The sequence below is a fragment of the Monodelphis domestica genome, chromosome 2 (assembly GCF_027887165.1).
Source record: "Monodelphis domestica isolate mMonDom1 chromosome 2, mMonDom1.pri, whole genome shotgun sequence".
Taxonomy (NCBI): Eukaryota; Metazoa; Chordata; class Mammalia; order Didelphimorphia; family Didelphidae; genus Monodelphis; species Monodelphis domestica.
In genome coordinates this window covers 122,847,939-122,868,855 of record NC_077228.1, presented here as the reverse complement: position 1 = coordinate 122,868,855, position 20,917 = coordinate 122,847,939, and the positions used below count along the sequence as shown (strand labels likewise).

Genomic DNA, 20,917 nt, shown 5'->3' with positions numbered 1-20,917 from the left:
TCATGTTTCTCCAACCCTTTTACAGAAGAGCTTTTTAAAAGGATTTTTTAAAGCTTTTTTTTTTATTCAGGATTAAATTTCATGGCATTGGTAGCACTTTAGACTTTGCAAGATGTCATTTCCCATCACGCTTTTGAAAACAAGGTATAGTATTTTTTAATGATTTGTAAGATAGTAAGAGAAGAGAATTTCCCCCCAAAACATAGCTACATTAGGGTTTAAAACAAAGTATGATATTAGACCTTTGGTGCTATTTTTTTTAAATCACTAGCATGATTCTCAAATTCCACTTATTATTAAATACACATGTGCTTATGATAATCTCCTAGGCACTGTACACAACAAATTAAGAACTGCCTTAGTTTTCTACTGCCTACATGAGATCAACAGATTTTGCCACACTCACTACTGTTCAGGGTGTAATATTCTCCATATGTGCCATATTACTTTGCTATACTCTCCTGGTTTTTGTAGTGCAACACAAGATACCTTTTAGAACAAAGGAAAATATTATATGGAAATTCTCTAAGGCATTCTAAATGTATAAATCTAAAATCTTTTCAAATTTTCAAGGCATTAGTTATGATACATCAAATTCTAATTATAAGAAATGATAGAATATATTTAAATATTACTTTGAGGTTGACTAAGCATTTTACAGCTATTATCTTATTTGATACTCACAACAATCCTGGGAGGTGCTTATTGTTATTATTCCCACTTTATAGATGAGGAAATTAAGACAGATAGGAATTGTGACTTTCCAGGTCACAAAATTGGTAAAACTCTGAGGCTAATTTGAACTCAAGTCATCTTGATTCCTGTCATACTCTTTGGATGCACTATGTCAATACTTAACTTTACCCCAATATGGGTTGAACACTTATTTTTTAACAAAACTGCCTTTGTTATAAGATCTTAGTTACGACACCATAAATGCTTAGTAGATAAACCACAGAAATAATCACAAACCTTTATGCCAAAAAATGGAGGGGTGGCATAATATCGTGAGTAGAACATTTGATAGGTTTTGCATCCTAGCTCCACCATTAATTAGCCTTGTGGTCTTGACTAAGAATTTAGATGACTGGTTTCTCATCCATATAATGAAGGAGGTGATCTAATGATTCAGGTCTCCGGCAACATACTTGTTATTGTAGTTGTTCAGTCGTATCCTATTCTTCCTGATCCTATTTACAGTTTTCTTTGCAAAGTTGCCAAAATTGTTTGTCATTTTCTTCTCCAGGACATTTTAAAGATGAGAAAACTGAGGTAAACAGTATTAAGTGACTTGCCCAGGGTCATAAATCTAATAAGTATCCTAAAACTGAATTTGAAGTCAGGAATTGGAGTCTTCCTAACTCCAGGTCCAGCACTCTCTCCACTGTACCACCCAACTGGCCTATATCTTATGGTACTTTCATGAAGTACTTTGGAGAACTCAGTAATGCATCTAGATGGGACAGTAGACTAAAGTCAGGAAGCTTTTAAGTACCAATTTAGTGCTAGGGGATGTGCTAGGGATATAAAGACAGTCACTTTCTTTAAGGAAATTATATTTTATAATAAAAACATGTTCAGACACAAATGAAATAATTGAACAACAATAGCAGCTAAAGGGGATCAGGAAATATTTCACTTAAAAGGTAGCATTTTAGTTTAGTTTTTTAGGAAACTAAGCATGTTAGGAGATAGCGGTGATAAAAGAGAGTATTCCAAGTATAGCAGACGTCTACAAGACACAGAGAAAGAGAGGAAATTACGAGTTATATATAAGGTACTTTACCTGGCTCTATTACAGAGCTTACTAAGATTGAAAAGGGGGTAGTAGTCAAGTTGTAAAGGATTTAGTCAGTCTACTGGTTTTTAATAGACACTATGTGCCACTCACTGTGCTGTGTACTGAGAATACAAATAGAAGCAGAATTAAAGGCAGCCTCTGCCTTCAGAGGGCTTACATGTTGATATAAGAAGACAAAAGATAAAAGGAAACTGAAAGAGGAGAGCAAAAGGAGGAAAAGGAGAAAAGTTGTGGTACCCATCTATGGGCATGGTAGAGTAAATCCCCAGTGCACCCTAGAGAAGAATGAGGCTTGGGTGCTCTCTTTGAATGACAGTTCTAGAAGAAATCAATCAATCAGAGGGAGAGCTTGAAGGATGAAGCTACTTCTAATATGTGAATTTCAGGGGTAAAGTTATCAGCATGAAGAATTTTCTGGGCCATAGTAGAGACAGTTCAGAGTGAGGAATAGAGAAGAATATTAACATGGTCTGACTTGTTGAATTTGAGATTGCAACATCAAGTTTGGAATGTCTAATAAGCTCTGGAAATGAATGACTGAATTTCAGGAAAGATATTAAGGCTGGAACCTTGGCATATCTGTATACCCCATAATAAATAATTCATCCCAATGGACTTACTTCACCCTGATGGACTTCTGGTACCAAGATGGCAGAGTGAGGTGGCAACACTCTTAAATAATTCATTCCATGGGAACTGATGAACTCAATAAGTGAGATCACACAGATAGAGTGTCCAGAATGGAGATCTGAGAGACACCCAGTTAGCTAAGTGGTATAAATGATAGAGAACTGACATGAAATTAGAAAGACCTGAGTTAAAATTGAAATTCAGACATTTATTAACTATGTGATTTTGAGCAGTTAATTTAATCTGGATCTGCCTTAGTTTCCTCATCTACAAAATGGGGGTGACGATAGCACCAATTTATCAGCATTTTTGTGAGCATAAAATTAGATAGTATACATAAAGTGCTTTGCAAATCTTAAATCACTTTATAAATGCTGAAGATGCTGATGATAATAATGGCAATGATGATTTATGAACAAAGGACCTTGAGAAGCAGTCAGACACATAGAAAGAGAGCACTGTCATGAAAACCCAGATAATGCAGTATATTCAGGAGGAAGGGGTAATTAACAATGTGAAATAAATTCACAGAGATTGAGAAGGAAGAGAATTGAGAAAAGATCATTGCATTTGACAACTAAGAGATCACTGGTAACTCCAGAGGGAATTGAGTTAGGAAATGGAAGTTGGATTATAGAGAATTGAGGAATACGTGAATAAAAGAGGAAATTTAAGCAGAGAGCATTGGCAATTTTTTCTCTCTCAAAATTTGGCTGAAGAAAATAAGAGAGATATAGGATGATGGCTGAAGAGCCTTTTGATGTTGGAAAGACTTTGGTGTGTTTCTCAACACAAAGGAAGGAATCAGTAGATAGGAAAAATTGAAAATTAGAGAAAAAAGGATCTAATTGTGGGATCTTTCTTCTAAAGATGACAAGAGAGGATGTTATGGAGTTAGCCTTGGAGAAAAGGTTCAAATCTTTATCAGAGATTAAAATAAAGAAATAGAAAATTGGGAAGGATATCAAGGAGTTTGTGATGTAGATAAGTGGCAAAAGAAATTAGATACTGGTGAATAATATGTTTTTTTTAGTAAAATATGAGTTAGGCTAAAAAAAAACAGGGGATAGATTGCAAATAAGTCTTGAAAAGAGAAAAAGTTTGAAACAGTTTTTTTTTGGAGAGTGAAAAAGGGAATAAATTAGAGAAGGGTCATAGGATTGTACTACTTACAAGTAGTAAGGGCTTGATTGAAATTAGAAGGCATAAATTTGTAGCCAGTCCAATCAGCTTGTTTGTGGGATTTTCCCAATGCTTTTTTCATCAATACATGAGTGAAAGGCACAATTTGTGGGAATGATCTAGGGTTGCATTTTCAAGGTAAAAGAGTCAACAGGACCAGAAGTAAGTGATATGAGAATAGAAAACAATGTAAATAAAGTAGAACTGATGAATTAAAATACCTATTTTTCTGAAAGGAAGAAATAGATGTTACATCCAGAATAAAATGCCTGGGAAAGTACTTAAGAGATGGTGGTCTCAGGGTAAACAAAGAAAAGCTTCATCAGGAATACAGAAAATGAAGAGATGGTATGATATTTTATATAATATATACATATTTTTATTCATATTTCATAGTTTATGATCTGGTAAAAGAATTCTGGGGGGTTTGGTCTTAGAAGTACAATATGTATGGGTGACAAGATCATGAGTGTACCCATTTCCATGTGTGACTGAAACAAGAGGTCATGAGAGCTGAGAGAATTCAGCAACAGAAAAGTTAAGAGTGTTAGAGCAGACATTAACATGAAATAAAAAGGAAGGAATTCAGATAGAAGTGAAAGTTGCAAGTCAGGGACTCAACTCCCTGAGAAAGGAAGGAGAATTCAGCAGGAGGGAAATAAATAATAAATGTTGCTAGGATCTGGATTAAATGATGAATATAGATAGAATGAATTAATTTGGAGGAAAGAAGGGTGCTGATGGCAGAAAAGAGAGGATCAGAAAGTAGCAATAGGGAGTAAAATATTCTTACTCTCCTTCCAGATCCACTGTGTCAGGGGATGAGGAGAAAATATGCAGCAAGTACCAATGTTAGCATGGCTAGGGATACAGAGTTATCTGGAAGCCAAGATCTTTTTTCCCTTACTTGTTCTCATAAAGTTTAGATTCTGCATTCAGACTTCCCATCAGAAAGTCCATATGTCCTACTAAACTTATCCATCAAAATAAGCATTCTCTGTCAAGAGGCTATTTTTTATCCAATTTGTGAATTATTCAGGACCCTCATTTCTGTCTTCCCTAAGTTGCCTGTCTTCGGAATGTTAATTCTTTTTATCATCTTCAATTGGAAATGGAGAGGAGCAAATAGGTTCAGAAGGAAGTCAACTAGGTCTCTTGTTAGCAGTTCTGGTAAAACAACAAAAGACTTTATTGGAAGAGAAGGATGAAACAAATGGCAAAAATAAGAGGGCTTTTTAATGACCTGTCACTCAATTATCCATGTTATCACCACCACTCCCACTACCATGCATAACAAAGAGTTGGACACACAACAATCCTTTTCCATTTGGAATAAGTCATATCTGCATTGTACTTTACGTGCATATAAACCACAGTACTTAAACACGAACCTCATATGGCATGAGTACATCTTCTGTAAACATCATGCTATATTTACAGTACCACATAAATAACAATGCCAATTTTCCAACAGGAAGATTGCACAAGTCTGAAAAAAAAGAATTGGGAGGGAAACAAATATGCGGCATAATTACTAACTGAAAGTAGACAGGCCTGGGCAAAAATCAACCCATGTTCTTTCCTTATCGAGTGAAATACTTAAGACAGTTTTAAAAAGTTTTCTTCTGATAACCATCTCATCTAACTATAATCATCCCCAAAGGCTTACTTGCATTTCTGGTTGGCAGTCTGATGGTTAGATCCTATTCTATTAAAATCTATTAACTGTGCAAACAAATGTGGATGCAATTGCTTATTTAAAAAAACAACTAGCTATTCTTTTTTTATCCAATTCATGACTTTCCAGTCGATCTATTGTTCCCAGATTTTAAGGAAATAGAAGGTCATGATATTTGACATCCACTATTCTGAAGATTACAAAGATGCTACTAAGAAAATTTCACTTGTGGGTCTAATTCCAAAGTGTATATTATCCCCAATTTACAAACACCTGACTTACTAATGTGTTATGTACACAAATGGTCTTTCCAGTCCTATCCCTTTCTATCAAGTGCCTTTCCCACTGCCAGACCTACCAAACCTCACAATCCTGCCTACTTGATAAGCTAAAGCTCTGTTTCCACATGGCTGCCAGATTTGCCTGCTCCCTGGTTGCTAGAATTCCCTTGGAAGGAGGGGCCCTTAAATAAAGCCTTTAACACAACGACAATAGAATACCAAAGTAACTACTAATAATACCTAAAGTTTGTTTAATGCCTACTGTGTTCCAAGCACTGTGCTAAGTGCTTTGCAAATAGTATTTTACTTGATTTTTTATGACAACCCTGGAGGTGTTCTTATTATCTCCGTTTTTATAATTCAAGAAAAAGAGGCAAACAGAGGTTAAATTCCTTATCAAGGTCACACAGCTAACAAGTCTACAATCTGAACTACAGTACTATAATGTAGGTTATATTTTCTCTTCTCCTATCTTTATACTTGCAGGCAAAAACTTACATATAAGAATATTCTAGTCACATATCAGAAATTCTAGTATATTTAACATTCTGGTACTATCTTCAATAAATTATTAATTAAATAGGATTCTACCAAATAGTCAAGGCATCTAAAATAATAATATAACGTCTGTATGTCAAATCAAAACCTGGGAGGCTTGTTACTGGCTACATGTGAAATCAAAACAATGCACTGGAAGAAATGTTGGGGAGAATGATGCTTCTACCTGTTATTTTATTTTCACTTTTTTCTCCTTTTTCATTTGCACTGGAAACTAGGAGATCTTTTAAAATGGGGGGAGGGGGTAAGGATGAGGAATTCTGGAGTCTGAAACCAAGATAATCCATGGAGATTTTTGAAAGGACAGATACTGAACTAAAAATCATTTTTAAAGGGGCTAATCATTAGCAACCAGAATTTGATGAAAGTTACAAAAGTTTAATAATCCTATCAGAGTATTATCTCAGAGATTGTAATTCAGTTACATATAAGAAGATTAAAAATGAAAATATCAATCTCAATACTCTGGATTCTTCTAAGCTTTCTGGTTGTTTTATGTACCAAAAATTCTTGACCCCTGGAGGCAAAGACTTTTTCTGGAGAGGAAACGCACCTCAGTGCTAACTCTTAGAATTGATGGATTTCTCTCCTAAAAGAGAGGGGGAAAGCACTTTCTTATTCAACTGATTTTGCCTATAAAAAGAACCTACCCCCTAAAGGAAATAAAACTGAAATTTATTTTTGCTCTTCAGTCTTTATATCATTATCTGACTCTTCATGACCCCATGGACAATAGCAAACCAAGTCTTTGTATCCTCCACTATCTTTCACAGTCTGTCCAAGTTTATGTTGGTTGTTTCCATGACATTCTATTGATCTCATCCTCTGCTGTCCTTCTCCTTTTACCTTTAATCTTGCCCAACATCAGGATCTTTTTCAATGAGGCCTATCTTCTCATTATATGTGGCCAAAGTATTGAACCTTCTTAGTTATATGCTTAAAAAGAGAGATGTTACTGTTTGCCCTAATTAATGGGAAAAAAAAACATTATACCTCAGCTGAATACTCTAGCCTAAAGCAGAAGGTAGAAGCAAGAACTCCTACAATCATATTGAAACAAGAACAGGAAATATCATGGAGGAAGTAATTTCACTCTATGACCAGAAGCAACCATTTAAAAGCGACTCCAAGATTTCTAATCGGTAGCTCTAAGTAGAAGTACACTGAAGTAAGTTTACATTCCCAATTTTGAAGTGGGAAATCAATAAATGAAATAAATTAATTAACTTCTGAAACCACAAAATATTATAATTTCATTTTATTCTATATAGTTTAGCACTTGGGGAAATAGGACAATAAATTGAGAGTTTCACCTGAATTTAGAAGTCCTCCACTTTAGGGGGCAGCTGGGTAGCTCAGTGGATTGAGAGCCAGGCCTAAAGATGGGAGATCCTAGGTTCAAATCTGACCTCAGACACTTCCCAGCTGTGTTACCCTGGGCAAATCACTTGACCCCCATTGCCTAGCCCTTACCAGTCTTCTGCCTTGGAGCCAATAGACAGTATTGACTCCAAGACGGAAGGTAAGGGTTTAAAAAAAAAAAGAAGTCCTCCACTTTAACTTCTTCATGTTATAGATAGGGAAAGTAAAATCCAGAATTACAAAGAAGGAATATGTTCAAAGTCACATAAATCATAGCAGAAGTAGTATTTGAATATTGACCCCCCACTCTGACTCCAAACCCCGTGCTTCTTTTGCTCCATGACATTTATAGATTAAGAGAAAAAACATGGTACCCAGCCTTGCCACATGTCCTTCCATCTAAATACTAAAAATGTCCACACTAGCTTGACTTCTGAGATAATATTGGGAGAGTTCATGATAACAAGAGTTATCTCCTGGAATTAGTTGGTCTATTAAGGCTTCAGGGAAGCAACTGAAAACTTTAGTGTTTCAATGTGGCATCAATGTGGCCCTGGGTTCTCTAAGGCTATATTAGCAAAGCTGGAAAAGCCTCAAATACAAGTCATTCATGCACAGATTAGTCTGACTAACTTAGTTCAGAGAAATTCATTATTAGACTGGCTATAGAGTGATGAATTCTTCAGCCATATCAACTCTCAATGCCAAGGCTACAGAGTGATTGATTTCTGTATTAGTAGAGATAGTACCCAACCAAAGGAATCATAAATCTTTTAAGTTAGGAATTTCCAACTTCTATTGTGCTATGGATCCCTTTGGTAGCATAATGAAATACATAGGATTACAAAGAGAGCCAAATATGTCATATATATCAGGTATATATATTCATAAGTATGTGAATATATTTATACATAACTCTACCAATAAATTCATTCACATACATATGCACCAAGTTCATGGACCCAGGTTAAAAAAAAAAAAGCTTTTTTAAAGTATATTCAAGTACAAGTAAGGCAAGTATCCTACTAATTAGCCTGCTTTGCATAGAGAATGGGTACTCACTTTTTGTTGAACAAATGAATGAATAAATTCCCTTTAAACTATGCATGCAAATATTCTTACTTTCAATTGTTGTTCAATCATATCCAACTCTTCATGACCATATGGACCATACTATCTATGGGGTTTTCTTGGGCAAGATACTGGAGTGGTTTGCCATTTCCTTCTTAAGTTGAAGCAAACAGGGGTTAAGTGACTTGCCCAACACACAAAGGTAGTAAGTGTCTGAGGCCAGATTTGAACTCAGGCCTTCTTGACTCCAGGCCCACTGTTCTAACCAGCTGTTCAATATTTAAATTTTTTTAATTTCCACATCAATTATAAGTCATGGGATCATCAATTTTAAAAATAGCATTGAAGGAATGTAATCACTAAATTAGGATGATAAGTTATTTGATCCGGCCTCTTACTGAAAAAAAATCTCTTAACTTTCCTTGATTCTTGAAGTAATAATGTTCACTCAACTGCTTCACTGTTTCATGGACCCTAAGTTACAAATTTTAAATACCTCAAACCTAAAATAGCCTCTTTACAGAAATACTAGTCACTTTTCTTCCATGTTGTCCTATTGTCCAGTTTCCAAATTCCCTAGGAATAGGAACAGTGAACTACTGAGCTCATTAATGCTCAAACAAACTCATGCTAATCCACCATAGTATCCATTGTAATTCTGAATATATAAGGTATACTTTATAGAGACTTTTAACATATTATCCTGATTCAAAATTAATTCTTCATCACAAAAAGCTAATGTAAAAAGAACAATTTAAATTTATATAGTGCCTTATAGTTTACAAAGAACTTTTTATATATTAAGTAGTTTTGCTTATAGTTCCATTTAAAAATCTGGACCCAAAGTAATCATTAATGGTTAAATGTCAACTTAACTAAGAGATTTCTAATGAATGATATGTATTTGGTGCTGAGAGGCTAGATAATAATACAGGTTGATCTATTCTAGAACTTATTAAATTATAAAACTCAAAAGGAAGGTACTAATGGTTCAATGTCAGCTGGAAAGAAGGTCTTCAGGGGAATGTTTTCGAAATTTGTGCTTGAATGTATTCACCTTAGCCTTTTTATCAATAACTTGGGCAAAAGTATGTCTGGTGTGGTAATCCAGTTTATAAATGACACAGCAATACAACTGAGAGCTACACTAGCTATCAGAATCAGGATTGAATTGCAAAAGATTTTGTCAAGAGAATACCAGATCAAATGGAATAAGATGAAATTCAGCAGAGATAAATATAAAGTCTCATTTGAGTTCAGTCAATTTCAGAACTACATGATGGGAGAAGTACATTTATATCTCTTCAATAGCCAAAAAAAAAAACAACCTCAGGTTGGCCTGCAAACAATATAAATCAACAGTGTTATAAGGTATCATACCATAGTAGATAGAGTATGGGGCTTAAAGTAAAAAAAAATAAAGAAAAAACCTGTGTCTTCCACATGTAAAACATTAGCTGTATGATCATGGGTAAGAAACTCAAATTCTTAGTCCTACAATTACTTTATCTTCAAATTATAGTCAATCTTTCTAGCTAGCATCTTTCTAGCATCCAATAAACCCCAAGCACTTTTATATGCATTGCCCTAAACTATAAGATAACTAAATCCTAAGAACCTGTTGAATTAACCTAAGAGATCTTTCTGAGGCCCAAATGAGATAATACACTTTTCAAACTTGGGAGTTTCATAGCTATTAGTAAAAGACAATTTAGAAACCAAAGCAGCTAATGAAATGTTAAACTATATTAAAAGAGGTAGAGTATCCAGGATACAGGAAATAATAATGCTGCTGAACACTGCCTGGATTATTAGATGACACCTAAATATTGTACTCAATTCTAAGAATCACATTGTTGGAGGTGATTGATAAGCTAGATAGAATTTAGAAGATGGCAGCCAAGATAGCAAAAGATTTCATGTTCATGACTTCTCAGGATTGTTTGAACAAATTGGTGATATTCTGTCTGGAGAAAAAAAGACTAGGAAAACATCAGAGCACCATTCAAATATATGAAGAGCTGCCATAGTGGGGACAGATTCAAGCTAAATCAATACTTCAAGGAGAAAAATTTAAGCTAGAATTAAGAAAAAAAATCCTTCCTAAAAATTACAGTTATGGACTCTCTTGAGAGTTGGTGGCTTCCCCTTACTGGAGGACTTCAAGCAAAGATTAAATGATTACTTTTATTTTACTTTATTACTTTAGTAATAAAACTCAGTTTACTGTTAGTAAATATTTACTGAATTCTTACTATAGATCAAGCACTATGCTAAGAGCAACAGTACTTAATCTGTTGTTTTGTGAACATTTTCTTTTTAAATATTTTGTTTGCATTTTAATATAATTGGTTTCCTTTGAAATTTTATGCATTTTATTTTATGCATTTAAAAACATTCTTCCATTGGATTCACCAGATGATGAAAGGGACCCATGACTCCAAAAAAATTAAGAAGCACAATAAATATAATGTGATTTTTGTTCAGGTATGTATTGGACTAATGTAGATGAATTCTGAGTTCCCTCTGAACTCTGGGACTTCCTCAAACAACAGTTCAAATAACCAGAAAGGAAAAAAAAAAACACCTGGTGCTGGTATAGTACTGTTAATTGTGTATCATAAAACACAACATGTGTGCACAGATGTGTTGGGTAAGAGCTTCTCTAAAATGAGTCCTTAAGTTTTAAGATGGCCTATTCTTTTTAAGCAAAATTCCCATTAGGCATTTTCCCTAATAGGAAAGTTTTCTTACTCTTCTGAGACCAATATCTATAACCTGACTAAAAAACCTTGGGTAACTACATGTCTAGCATGTCCCCATGAGGCACTGTCTGTACCAGTCACTCTATAAAAAACCATTGTAACTTATTTTCCAAAACTCTCTAAAGCTGTACTTTTAAAGAACTAATGAACTGCAGATAGTGCAGGGGGGCCATTATTTCTCAGAATACTATTAGTTCCTAACAGGATTAATAATGATATCTTGTATTTATGTAGCATCTTTCTAGCATCCAATAAACCCCAAGCACTTTTATATGCATTGCCCTAAACTATAAGATAACTAAATCCTAAGTAATTTTCCCTTTTGATTGTAAATTAAAGCTTTTATCCCTACAACATAAATGACAAAAATGTAGATAATCAGTATATCTGAGACTTAAGTGAACAAATAGTACAAGGAAAAGCACATTGGATTTGGAGTTAGATGATTAGTGTTCAAAACTCACTTCCTAATTGTGCAACCAATGGCAAGCCCTTTAATCTTACTGGATTTTGATTTCTTCATCTATAAAATAAAAGGCATAAACTAGATGAACTCTTATGTCTCTTCTATCTTTGATGGATATAAATCCCATATGTGTGTATATTCCAATAGAAATAAGGATACATCTTCAGTTATATTTTTTTTGCATTTATGTCCAAAGTTGGGTGGAAGCTTTTAAAGAAATAAATTTAAGCTTTATTTAGTGGGGAGAAAAAAATTCCTGACAATTAGGAATGGGGTTGCCTCAAGAGAAAGTAGATATCTAGTCTCATTGGAGGATTTCAAGAAAATGTTTGATGAATATGTGTGGTGTATGTTATAGAAAGGATTTTTTTCAAGTAAAGTTTGGCCATTTGGAAGATTAGGATCTTTTCAATGTAAAATTTTCTTTGATTTTGTGATTAAAATTCTAAGAAAGTAATGGGATGCTATAAGGCTGTCTATTTCAAAAGATATTAACTTATTAGGAAAGGTATTATTGTGTTACTGACCCAAAATGAACTAATTCTGTTAAACTCTAGAGACTGATCTTCAACAGTGAGAAAGCTTGGCTGCCTGAGAGACTACAAGGGGCAATGGAAATTATCAGCTACTGTACTGAATGGCTATAATTTGGAGGAAAGGATCATAATAATAGTGTAATTTTTATGTATTGAAGTATATGTCTGAAAAACTTGCTACTTTGGGGATTCTTGAAATGAGACTGTTTATAAACATACTGTTGAACTTCAGCATCAAGTCTGTGTAGTGACAGACTGAGTTTTTCTCAAAACAATTTGGTGGTAGTCATAAGAGGTATAACTTGGTCATTTGAATTTTCATTGTGCAGAAAATAACCATCCTTACACACTCTTGTGATTATTTTTTTCTTCTTACTTAAAGTAATTCAAACAATAAATTGTTATTTTCTGAGTGGAAATGGCTAAAATGTCTAAGTCCAAAATTTAACCTATAATTATGTTTGAAAATTAGGGTTCACTTTCTTCCAGATTTTCACAGTCACCCATGGCTATGACCTGGCTCAGGGATAAGGTAAGTTGAACTATTTCCATCTAGCATGACCTAGAGGCAGAAAGTCTGTAGTAAACTCATAATGAAAAGTGAGAACAAACTGTTCCAAAGAAGAAAATCTAAATAGTATTTCTTTTAGTTTTAGTCTACATTTTCCCCAATTACCCCTAGAATCAAGAACAAAATCTTTAAACTGGTACTGAAAGTTCTCCACCATCTGGTTCCTACTTCATTTTCCATTCTTATTTCATATGATCATTTTTTAAATTGTCTATTCCAGGTAAGTTGCCTTGCTAACTGTTTTCTTTAAATGCCATTTTATCTCCTGACTCTACACCTTTGCATTCTTCCTCATCTCCATCTCATGTAACCCCTATGCTCCTTGAAGCCACAGCCTCGTACCTAAATGAAACCTTTTCTAATCCCTACAATTATTAATAATACCTTTACTTTTAAATGATGACATTAACTTCTCTTGGTACATGTTTTAACACCACACACACACAAACACATACACAAATTCATATCTTAGATTCATGAGGCTAATTTCAATGGTTGAATAAGAGATCAGGCTCTCCTACCCATTCCCCAAAATTTAGCTGCAAATGTTTTTTAAATGAATAGCTATATGGCAAACATTACTGCTACATCATTAAAAGTTTAAAAGCCAAATCCAACAGACAATTCATGTGTGTTCCATTGTGGTATACTGAAGGATTTGAGTGCTGATTTCCCAGATTTAAAGTGGAGTGAGTGCAGGGAGTGTGAAAGCTATCAAGGTTTCCTTAGGCATTTCCAGATGAGAGGCACATTCCTTTAGTCTATAGAGTGCCTGCCTTCTTCATGTTGCTACAAAGAGCAGTGACCACATGAGGGTCTTGGTAGAAGTCTTTGACATGGGATTTGGGGCTCCATATAAGCTTTACAGCAGACTGATACTACTCCTTAAGGTTCTGCCTTTCAAATGTTCTTAAAGATTTCAGTATTACTCAGCCAGGATATCCAAAGATCTTTCTGAGGGGTAATTGACAAAGGCCCACATAGCTAAGCTGTCAGTCTTTTATATGTCATTTATAAAGGAGAATTTTGTCTTTGGGACAGGTTTTCTTGACACAGTCCACGACCCTCAATAGCCTCAGAGTTAGATACTTTTCCCTAGGCTCATACACCAAGAATGGTTCTTAGAAACATACCTCCTCATTTTAAAGATGAGGCAACTAAAGGCCAGAAAGTTTAAGTAATTAACCCAAAATCACACGGGTAATAAGTGACAGAGGCAAGATTTAAAGCCAGATCTTCTGACTCAAGCCACTTTTCCTCAAGGAGATGTCTATGATAGACTTGGTTAATAGATAAAATAATAACAATTATAATGATGACAACAATGATAATAAACTAGTATTTATCTAGTGCTTTAAGGTTTGCAAAGAACTTTATGAATAGTATCACATTTTTCCCAATAACAACAATAATAATAACAAAACTATGTGCCAGGTAATGTGCTCAGTGCTTTACAATTATTATTTCATTTGATGCTCATAATAATCCTGTTGAGAGGTACTATTATTATCCTCATTTTAGAGATATGGAAACAGATACACATAAGAATGAAATGATAGGATCACATAGCCAGTATCTGAGACAGGATTGGAACTAAGGCTTTCTTGACTCCAAGTTTAGCACCCTGATCACTTAGCTGTTAGTGTAAGTAACTCTAGAATGACAGTGACATAAAAGTATCTCAGAATATACACCCTGATACACTTCAGAATCATTATTTTTAAATGATCTTAAGAGAAATTACTATCATCTCAGAATGGTGTAGGAAATTTACAAAGATTATAAAAGAAAAATCAAATTTTACTGAACTTCTGGCATGTCAATGCATGAGGCTAGAGTGATAGGCTTCAAAGAAAATTAATAACTACTAACATTCAAGCAAAAAAGAATTATAATTAACCACACTTAATACTTTGGAAGGGAGGGACACAAAATGGCTGTTGCATGATTGTATCAGTAAATTATGAGCAATGAGAATAGTAATGATAACAACGATAGCTTAATCCACCATTTAGTCTCCCTTTCACAAACAGAAATTCACATATCATTAGCACCTTAATTGTGAAGTGACTCACAGAAATTTAAAAAAATATGGAAAATAGGATGTTTAGAGCAATCCAGTAGAAAAAAGCTCCTTGAGAGCAGAAGCTACTTGATTTTTGACTAGCATCCCTTACACACAGTGTAGCACCTGGAACATAGCAGGCACTTAATGAATGTTTGTTGTATTTTGTTGTTGAATTTAGAGTTTTAATTTAAAACATTAACTTTTGTCATATCATAAAACTACTCCTCAGCTAGTCAAATGAGAATTCTAAATCTTATGCTAAGATTCTATAATCTGAAATCAGGTCTCTTTAAACCTATAGAGAAAAGTCATTCACAGATAATGTGGAGGGGAGAATATATCTATTCAGGTTGTCAAAAGCAGTTCACTCTTAGCCCCATGCATTTGTATGCATCATTCCTCCTCTATAAGATATTTTAATTTTCTTCAGGAAACCACATTTTGCTTCTCTTGCTTCAAAATCACTTCTTTTGGGAAACCTTTCCAGTCACAAGCATCTGAATACCTCTTTACAAGAGTTATCCAGATGACACTGGCATCTTTTTCTCTTGTGGTCCCTGGCCATTCATTCAATAGGACTGGGTATTGGCAGATTGACTAATAAACACATAGTGTTTTTTGTGGACAGTCATCCAATTCCTACATTTACCATGCAATATAGTTCCTATAGGAAGTATTACTGGGGAGAAGTCCAAACAGATGCACTGAAAAGATGCAAAATAAGATAGATGCAATTTTAGTAGTTTTGGCATTATAGCAGGCAATATACTAACAGAGTAAAGTATACATTTTCAGTCTATTCTGTTATCTTCAAAAACATGATTTTTTAATGCCTAGGCTATTATGACTTTAAAAATTCATTGCTTAAACCATAAAAAAATCATTCAACAATATAAAAATATGTAATTAACACACAATGGATGGCAATATCTGCTGAAACAAAACACATGATTAAAATATAAATATGGAAATTGCATAAAATCAAAATTATGTGTTCCATACCTGTGCATCAAAATAACAAGTCAAGAATCCAAACTTAAACAATTTTTCCAAAGTTAAAGGTAAAACAATGAATAAGGCCCATATTTCTCAATATTCCATTCCTCTTCCCATATTGTTCATTATTTTATTTTGGGGGGGAGGCAGTCTACCTCATTTTAAACAATCCTCTCTTTCCCTTTTGAAATCAAAGCTCGTTTCCACATCATTTGCAAAAACCTACTCTTCTTTCTAAAGAATAACATTTTGACCAACAAACCAAACCAACACTTGTGGGGAAAAACAGTTTTCAAAGAGAAATGCATTATAGCTCACCCCACTTTCCCAAAATAAAAATTCATAAGATATGTCCTACCTATGGTCGTAATAACAGTGCCAGCAAAGAAGAAGGAACTTCCCAAGTCCCAGTGACTGATTTGATTGGAGGTGTTTCCTAAAGGTATAATCCCTGCATTTATTGCTTCCACTATTTGCTGCAAGTTTAAAAAGAAACTTGTCAGTATACATGTTTATAGAAAGGAATTATATAGAATCTTTTTAAAGAAAAATTAATTACTAATCATATGAAAAATCAGTCCTAAGATTTTATTTTTCAATGTGAATCACATACAATTTAGAATAATACTATATCATATAAAGTTCTAATTAATTAATGAGAAGTTATGTTTGATATCAATTTATTTTTAAAACAATGGGAACAGGATAACATAAATAGCAATAGTGTTGATATACATTAATTAGCATTTTTACCATATGAATTTAATTCAGCTTCCCATATGTCAGAAACAACTAACGAATTAAAAACCAAAGTTGCACACTACACAGGTTTAAACTAAAGAGTAGAATTCTTGCGAAGGAAATACTACTTGAGAGTAAATTTTTTAATGTCCATCGAGCCTGTTTTTATACCTATTTGTGAATAATGATCATTAATTTAGAACATAACCAATCATAGTAAGAAAAAAGATTGTGATAAAGTGGAAAAGAGAAGCAAACTTTAATAATGAAGTCATCACTAAGCTTAAATTTGAAATGTGAATTTCATTCAATCTCAAAGTTCTCATAATTTATAATAGATTTCAGTTTTTAAAGAGGACAGCTAAGTTGCACAGTGATAAGTACAACTCAGTCACCTGAGTTCAAATTTGGCTTCAGATACTTATTGACTATGTGATCCTGGGCAAGTCACTTAACCTTGTTTGCCTCTGTTTCTTCATCTTTAAAATGAACTGGAGAAGAAAATGGCCAACCACTCCAGTATCTTTGCCAAGAAAACCTCAAATGGGGTCATAAAGAGTCAGACATGACTGAAAAATGACTTTCCTATTTTAAAAACTAATAGTGATGGAAAATTCACATAGTCATCACTTAGTAATCATAACACAATAAGGTTTGAGTGTCTATTGGCTAGAAACATTCTATTAAAAGATGTAAGGGAGCTTTGGGAAAAGAGAAGATTCAGTGACTCTCCTCAAGGAGGAAGTCATTTAGTAAAAGTTAGGAAGGAAAGAATTATGATGCAATAGGAAAAATACTGTCTTTGGAATCAGAGAACCTAGGATTGCATTCTGGTTCTAATTTATTTTCTTTGGGACCTTGGATAAATCACTTTGCTTCTTGGGCTTCACACTCAATTTATAAAATGAAGGAGTTGGACTAGATCAAAGGTTGAACACAGCCAAACTTACATAGTCCCACTTCTAGAAAAAGAACTAAAATGTAGTGGGGATTTTTTAATGAAACAAATAAAAATACAATAGAACATAGATAACATTACATTTTAAAATCTGTTAATATACAGACTGCAAAAATCCTTATTATGAATTAGGAGCTACATTTCTATTTAAGTTAAACATCAAATGAACTGGATGATGAGCTCTAAGATTCCTTCTGACTCTTAATCTGTGATCTGCTTTCCTAGCTCTTCAATGCTCAGTCAGTCACAACCTCCTGAGTTTTCTCATGTTCAAAATTAGGATAGCAGTACTTTAACTACCTCTCTCATGTAGTTGTTGATTATTAAAATATGTTCTACATATAAAATCAGGAATTATCATTATTATTACATTATAATGTAAAAAAACACGCAAAAGCATTCAAATTATATAACTGTGAGGATATGCATTTATTGATAGTGAAAAATACACAGATATAAGATAAGTAGAAAAGAGAGAGGGAGACCTGCCAAAGTTAGAAGTGTAGATTTGGAAATCATCTTCACATAAGTAATAACTAAATAAATGAAAGCAGAAGAACTCTCCTGGAGAATAACTCTGGTGGGAGAAAATCAATAAGTCTAGAGAAATGATGGCAAAGCTTTTAGAAACAGAGTGCTGGCCCCCACCCCCACACCAAATGCTGTACCTGTCCCTGACCAGACTATATGCTGTGGTTCTCTCCTCACCACCTGCTGGATGAACCACCCCCTTTACCACACACAAGGGAGGGAGAAAGTATTCCCATTGGGTTGCTGGACAGAAGGCTGGGTGAAGTGAGGAATGTCCTCAGTAAGGGTAGAGAGAGGAAATGTAGTGGCCTGAGCACTCAACTCCCCTCTAGCTCTGCCACCTGTGAGCTACCTGCCTTATCCCTTGTGCGCTCCCATTGGGCTGAGGGGTGAGGGATGGATGTGAAAATATCATCAGATGGGGTGGAGAGGGAGAAGAGAGAAACTTCACTTGAATCCCTCTGTCTTTCTAGTAATGAACTCTGAGATTTGGGGTGAAGAGGGAGGGTGGTCAAGTGCCCACAGAGAGTGTTCTGTGTACCATCTTTGGCACTCATGCCATAGGTTCACCATCACTGGTTTAGGGCTTGAATGGACAGTTATCAATAAAGCAATTGCTCTAAGAATAGGCTCAAAACTCAACTATCCTGAAATTATTATCATTAGTTGTGGAATATTCTTTGTGGAAGAATCTCCTCTACCCTCCCTTTGTGGAAGAATGGAGATTCAACCCACCTGTCTTGGTAGGTAAGTCCTCGGGAGTAACCTTAGACATAGAGAGTTTAAATCATTTGCTCAGAATGTCCCAGATCATAAGTGTCAAAGGTGGGATTTGAACCCAGGTTTTTCTGCCTAATACATACATGTGCATGTGTGGACAATCTGTTAGCTTCCCTTGATCCTATACACTTATTCAGTTATTATTTCATCTCTTTTTTCTTACATTTCTTTGCTTGAACTTCAAGAGTCAGAATTCAGTCAATTTTTTCACCACTTGACAACTCCTTAGGCCTTTACAGTTTGTTTTTCTTTCCACAATTCAACTGAAATTGACATTTAAGGAGTTATCAATGACTTCCTAATTTTCAAATCCAATGCTAGGGTGTTTTTTTCTCTCTTTCCCCAGCCTTCATTCTCTTCATATTGATACCTTGATACCTGTTCCTAGGAATCTGCTATTTGAACTTGAACTACTTGAAGCTGATACTGCTCCAATAGTCAATTGATAAATGTTCTTTGTGAGCATTTATACCTTGTAAATTAGCAAATGTTATGAAATAGGGATTGCTTTGTTTTTGGTTGTCTAGACTTAAGAAATGGATGAAGGAAATGTTAATGATATAAATTAAATTTAAAAGTGTGTTGTCCAGCAGAAAGCCAGTTGTTAAACACACTAGCATATCACATATCTGCTATTTCTTCTTGATATAGAAATACTATATTGTCACTCCTTTATTTCCTTCACTGGTTCTTTTACCTGTCATTTTAATTTAGGCCTTTCCTACATCAGCTCTAAGCACATTTATATCCTTTCTCCCTATTCTATACAATCATCCACTTGCATGTTTTCATATTTCATCTCTGTACACATGACTTCAAAGTCCATTTCTCTCCACTCTTGACTTCTTTACTGACCTCCAAAAAACACCTGCAACTGCCTCTTGGATATATACAACTAGCTATGCCACTAAATTAATCATTTATTAATGTTAGCTAGACTTGAGATTTCCTGTTCTTTAATCTTTCTTCTTTTGTTCATTACCACACCTAATCAGTCACTGAATTTTCTAGATTCTATCTTTCTAGTGTCTCTGGTATCTGCAAGCAGTCTCCCTTTGTCAGCATTCTGGTTCAGGACCACTTGTTTAATTGTCATAGCTTCATCAACTTTTCTTTCCACTCCTAGTTCTCAACACTTCTGCCAAAGTAATACCCTTAACACACACCTATAACCAGATCACATGGCTATTCAAAATTCCTTAATGGATCTTCATTGCCAAATGAATAAAGGTTAGATTCTTTAATCTGGCAGTCCTAGACAAGATTATCTGACCTCAATAAACCTCTCTAGCCTTAGGCCACTACATAACATCCTTTATGTTATATCCTAGCTAAGAGAGACATTTTACTTGTCCTGATTAGCTTAGTAATGCGTTTATTTTTTCAGCTACACATAGAATCCCCATTCTCCCTTCTCCTTTATCTTCTATATCTCTTAGAATCTTATTTATTTATCTTCCAAGTTCTAGCTCAAGCATCATTTCTTCTTTAATCTTCCACAATATAAGTGATAGATCCTCCCTCTGAACTAAAAAAACTTGATCCTTTCATATGAAATTATTAAAATCTAATTTACATATATATATTTATTTGAGTACCATATTTCCTTGGTAGATTATAAACTCTTTGAATACAGAAACTATCCAATTTATCATCCTAGCCCTCCAGCAAAATGACCTTGCAAATGCTAGATATTCAATTATTATTTCTAAAAGATACTGAATTTAGTGGCTGTTTATGCATTGATTCACTGGATTGATTTGAAGTAATAGTAATAATAGCTAAACAGAAAATTATTTTAATAGGGGGCTTTTTGGTTAGTGTTACACCTTTCTGAGACCTCATATTAATAATCATATTAATAAAACATTGACTTGTTATGGGCCCATGACAGGAAATAGAAAGGTATATAAATCACATATATTTCTGAAATTGATTCATC

At 34.4% G+C, this 20,917-nt stretch overlaps 1 protein-coding gene across 3 annotated transcripts in view; it reads right to left on the bottom strand.

The window, feature by feature from the left end:
- The window catches only part of KCNK2 (potassium two pore domain channel subfamily K member 2), a 291,522-nt gene that overhangs the window by 106,714 nt on the left and 163,891 nt on the right, over positions 1–20,917 (bottom strand). For all 3 annotated transcript variants that reach the window (XM_007481391.3, XM_007481392.3, XM_056815921.1), the window contains exon 3: positions 16,324–16,441. In XM_007481391.3, coding sequence (XP_007481453.1) covers positions 16,324–16,441 — 118 coding nt within the window. The remainder of the gene's footprint in view (positions 1–16,323; positions 16,442–20,917) is intronic.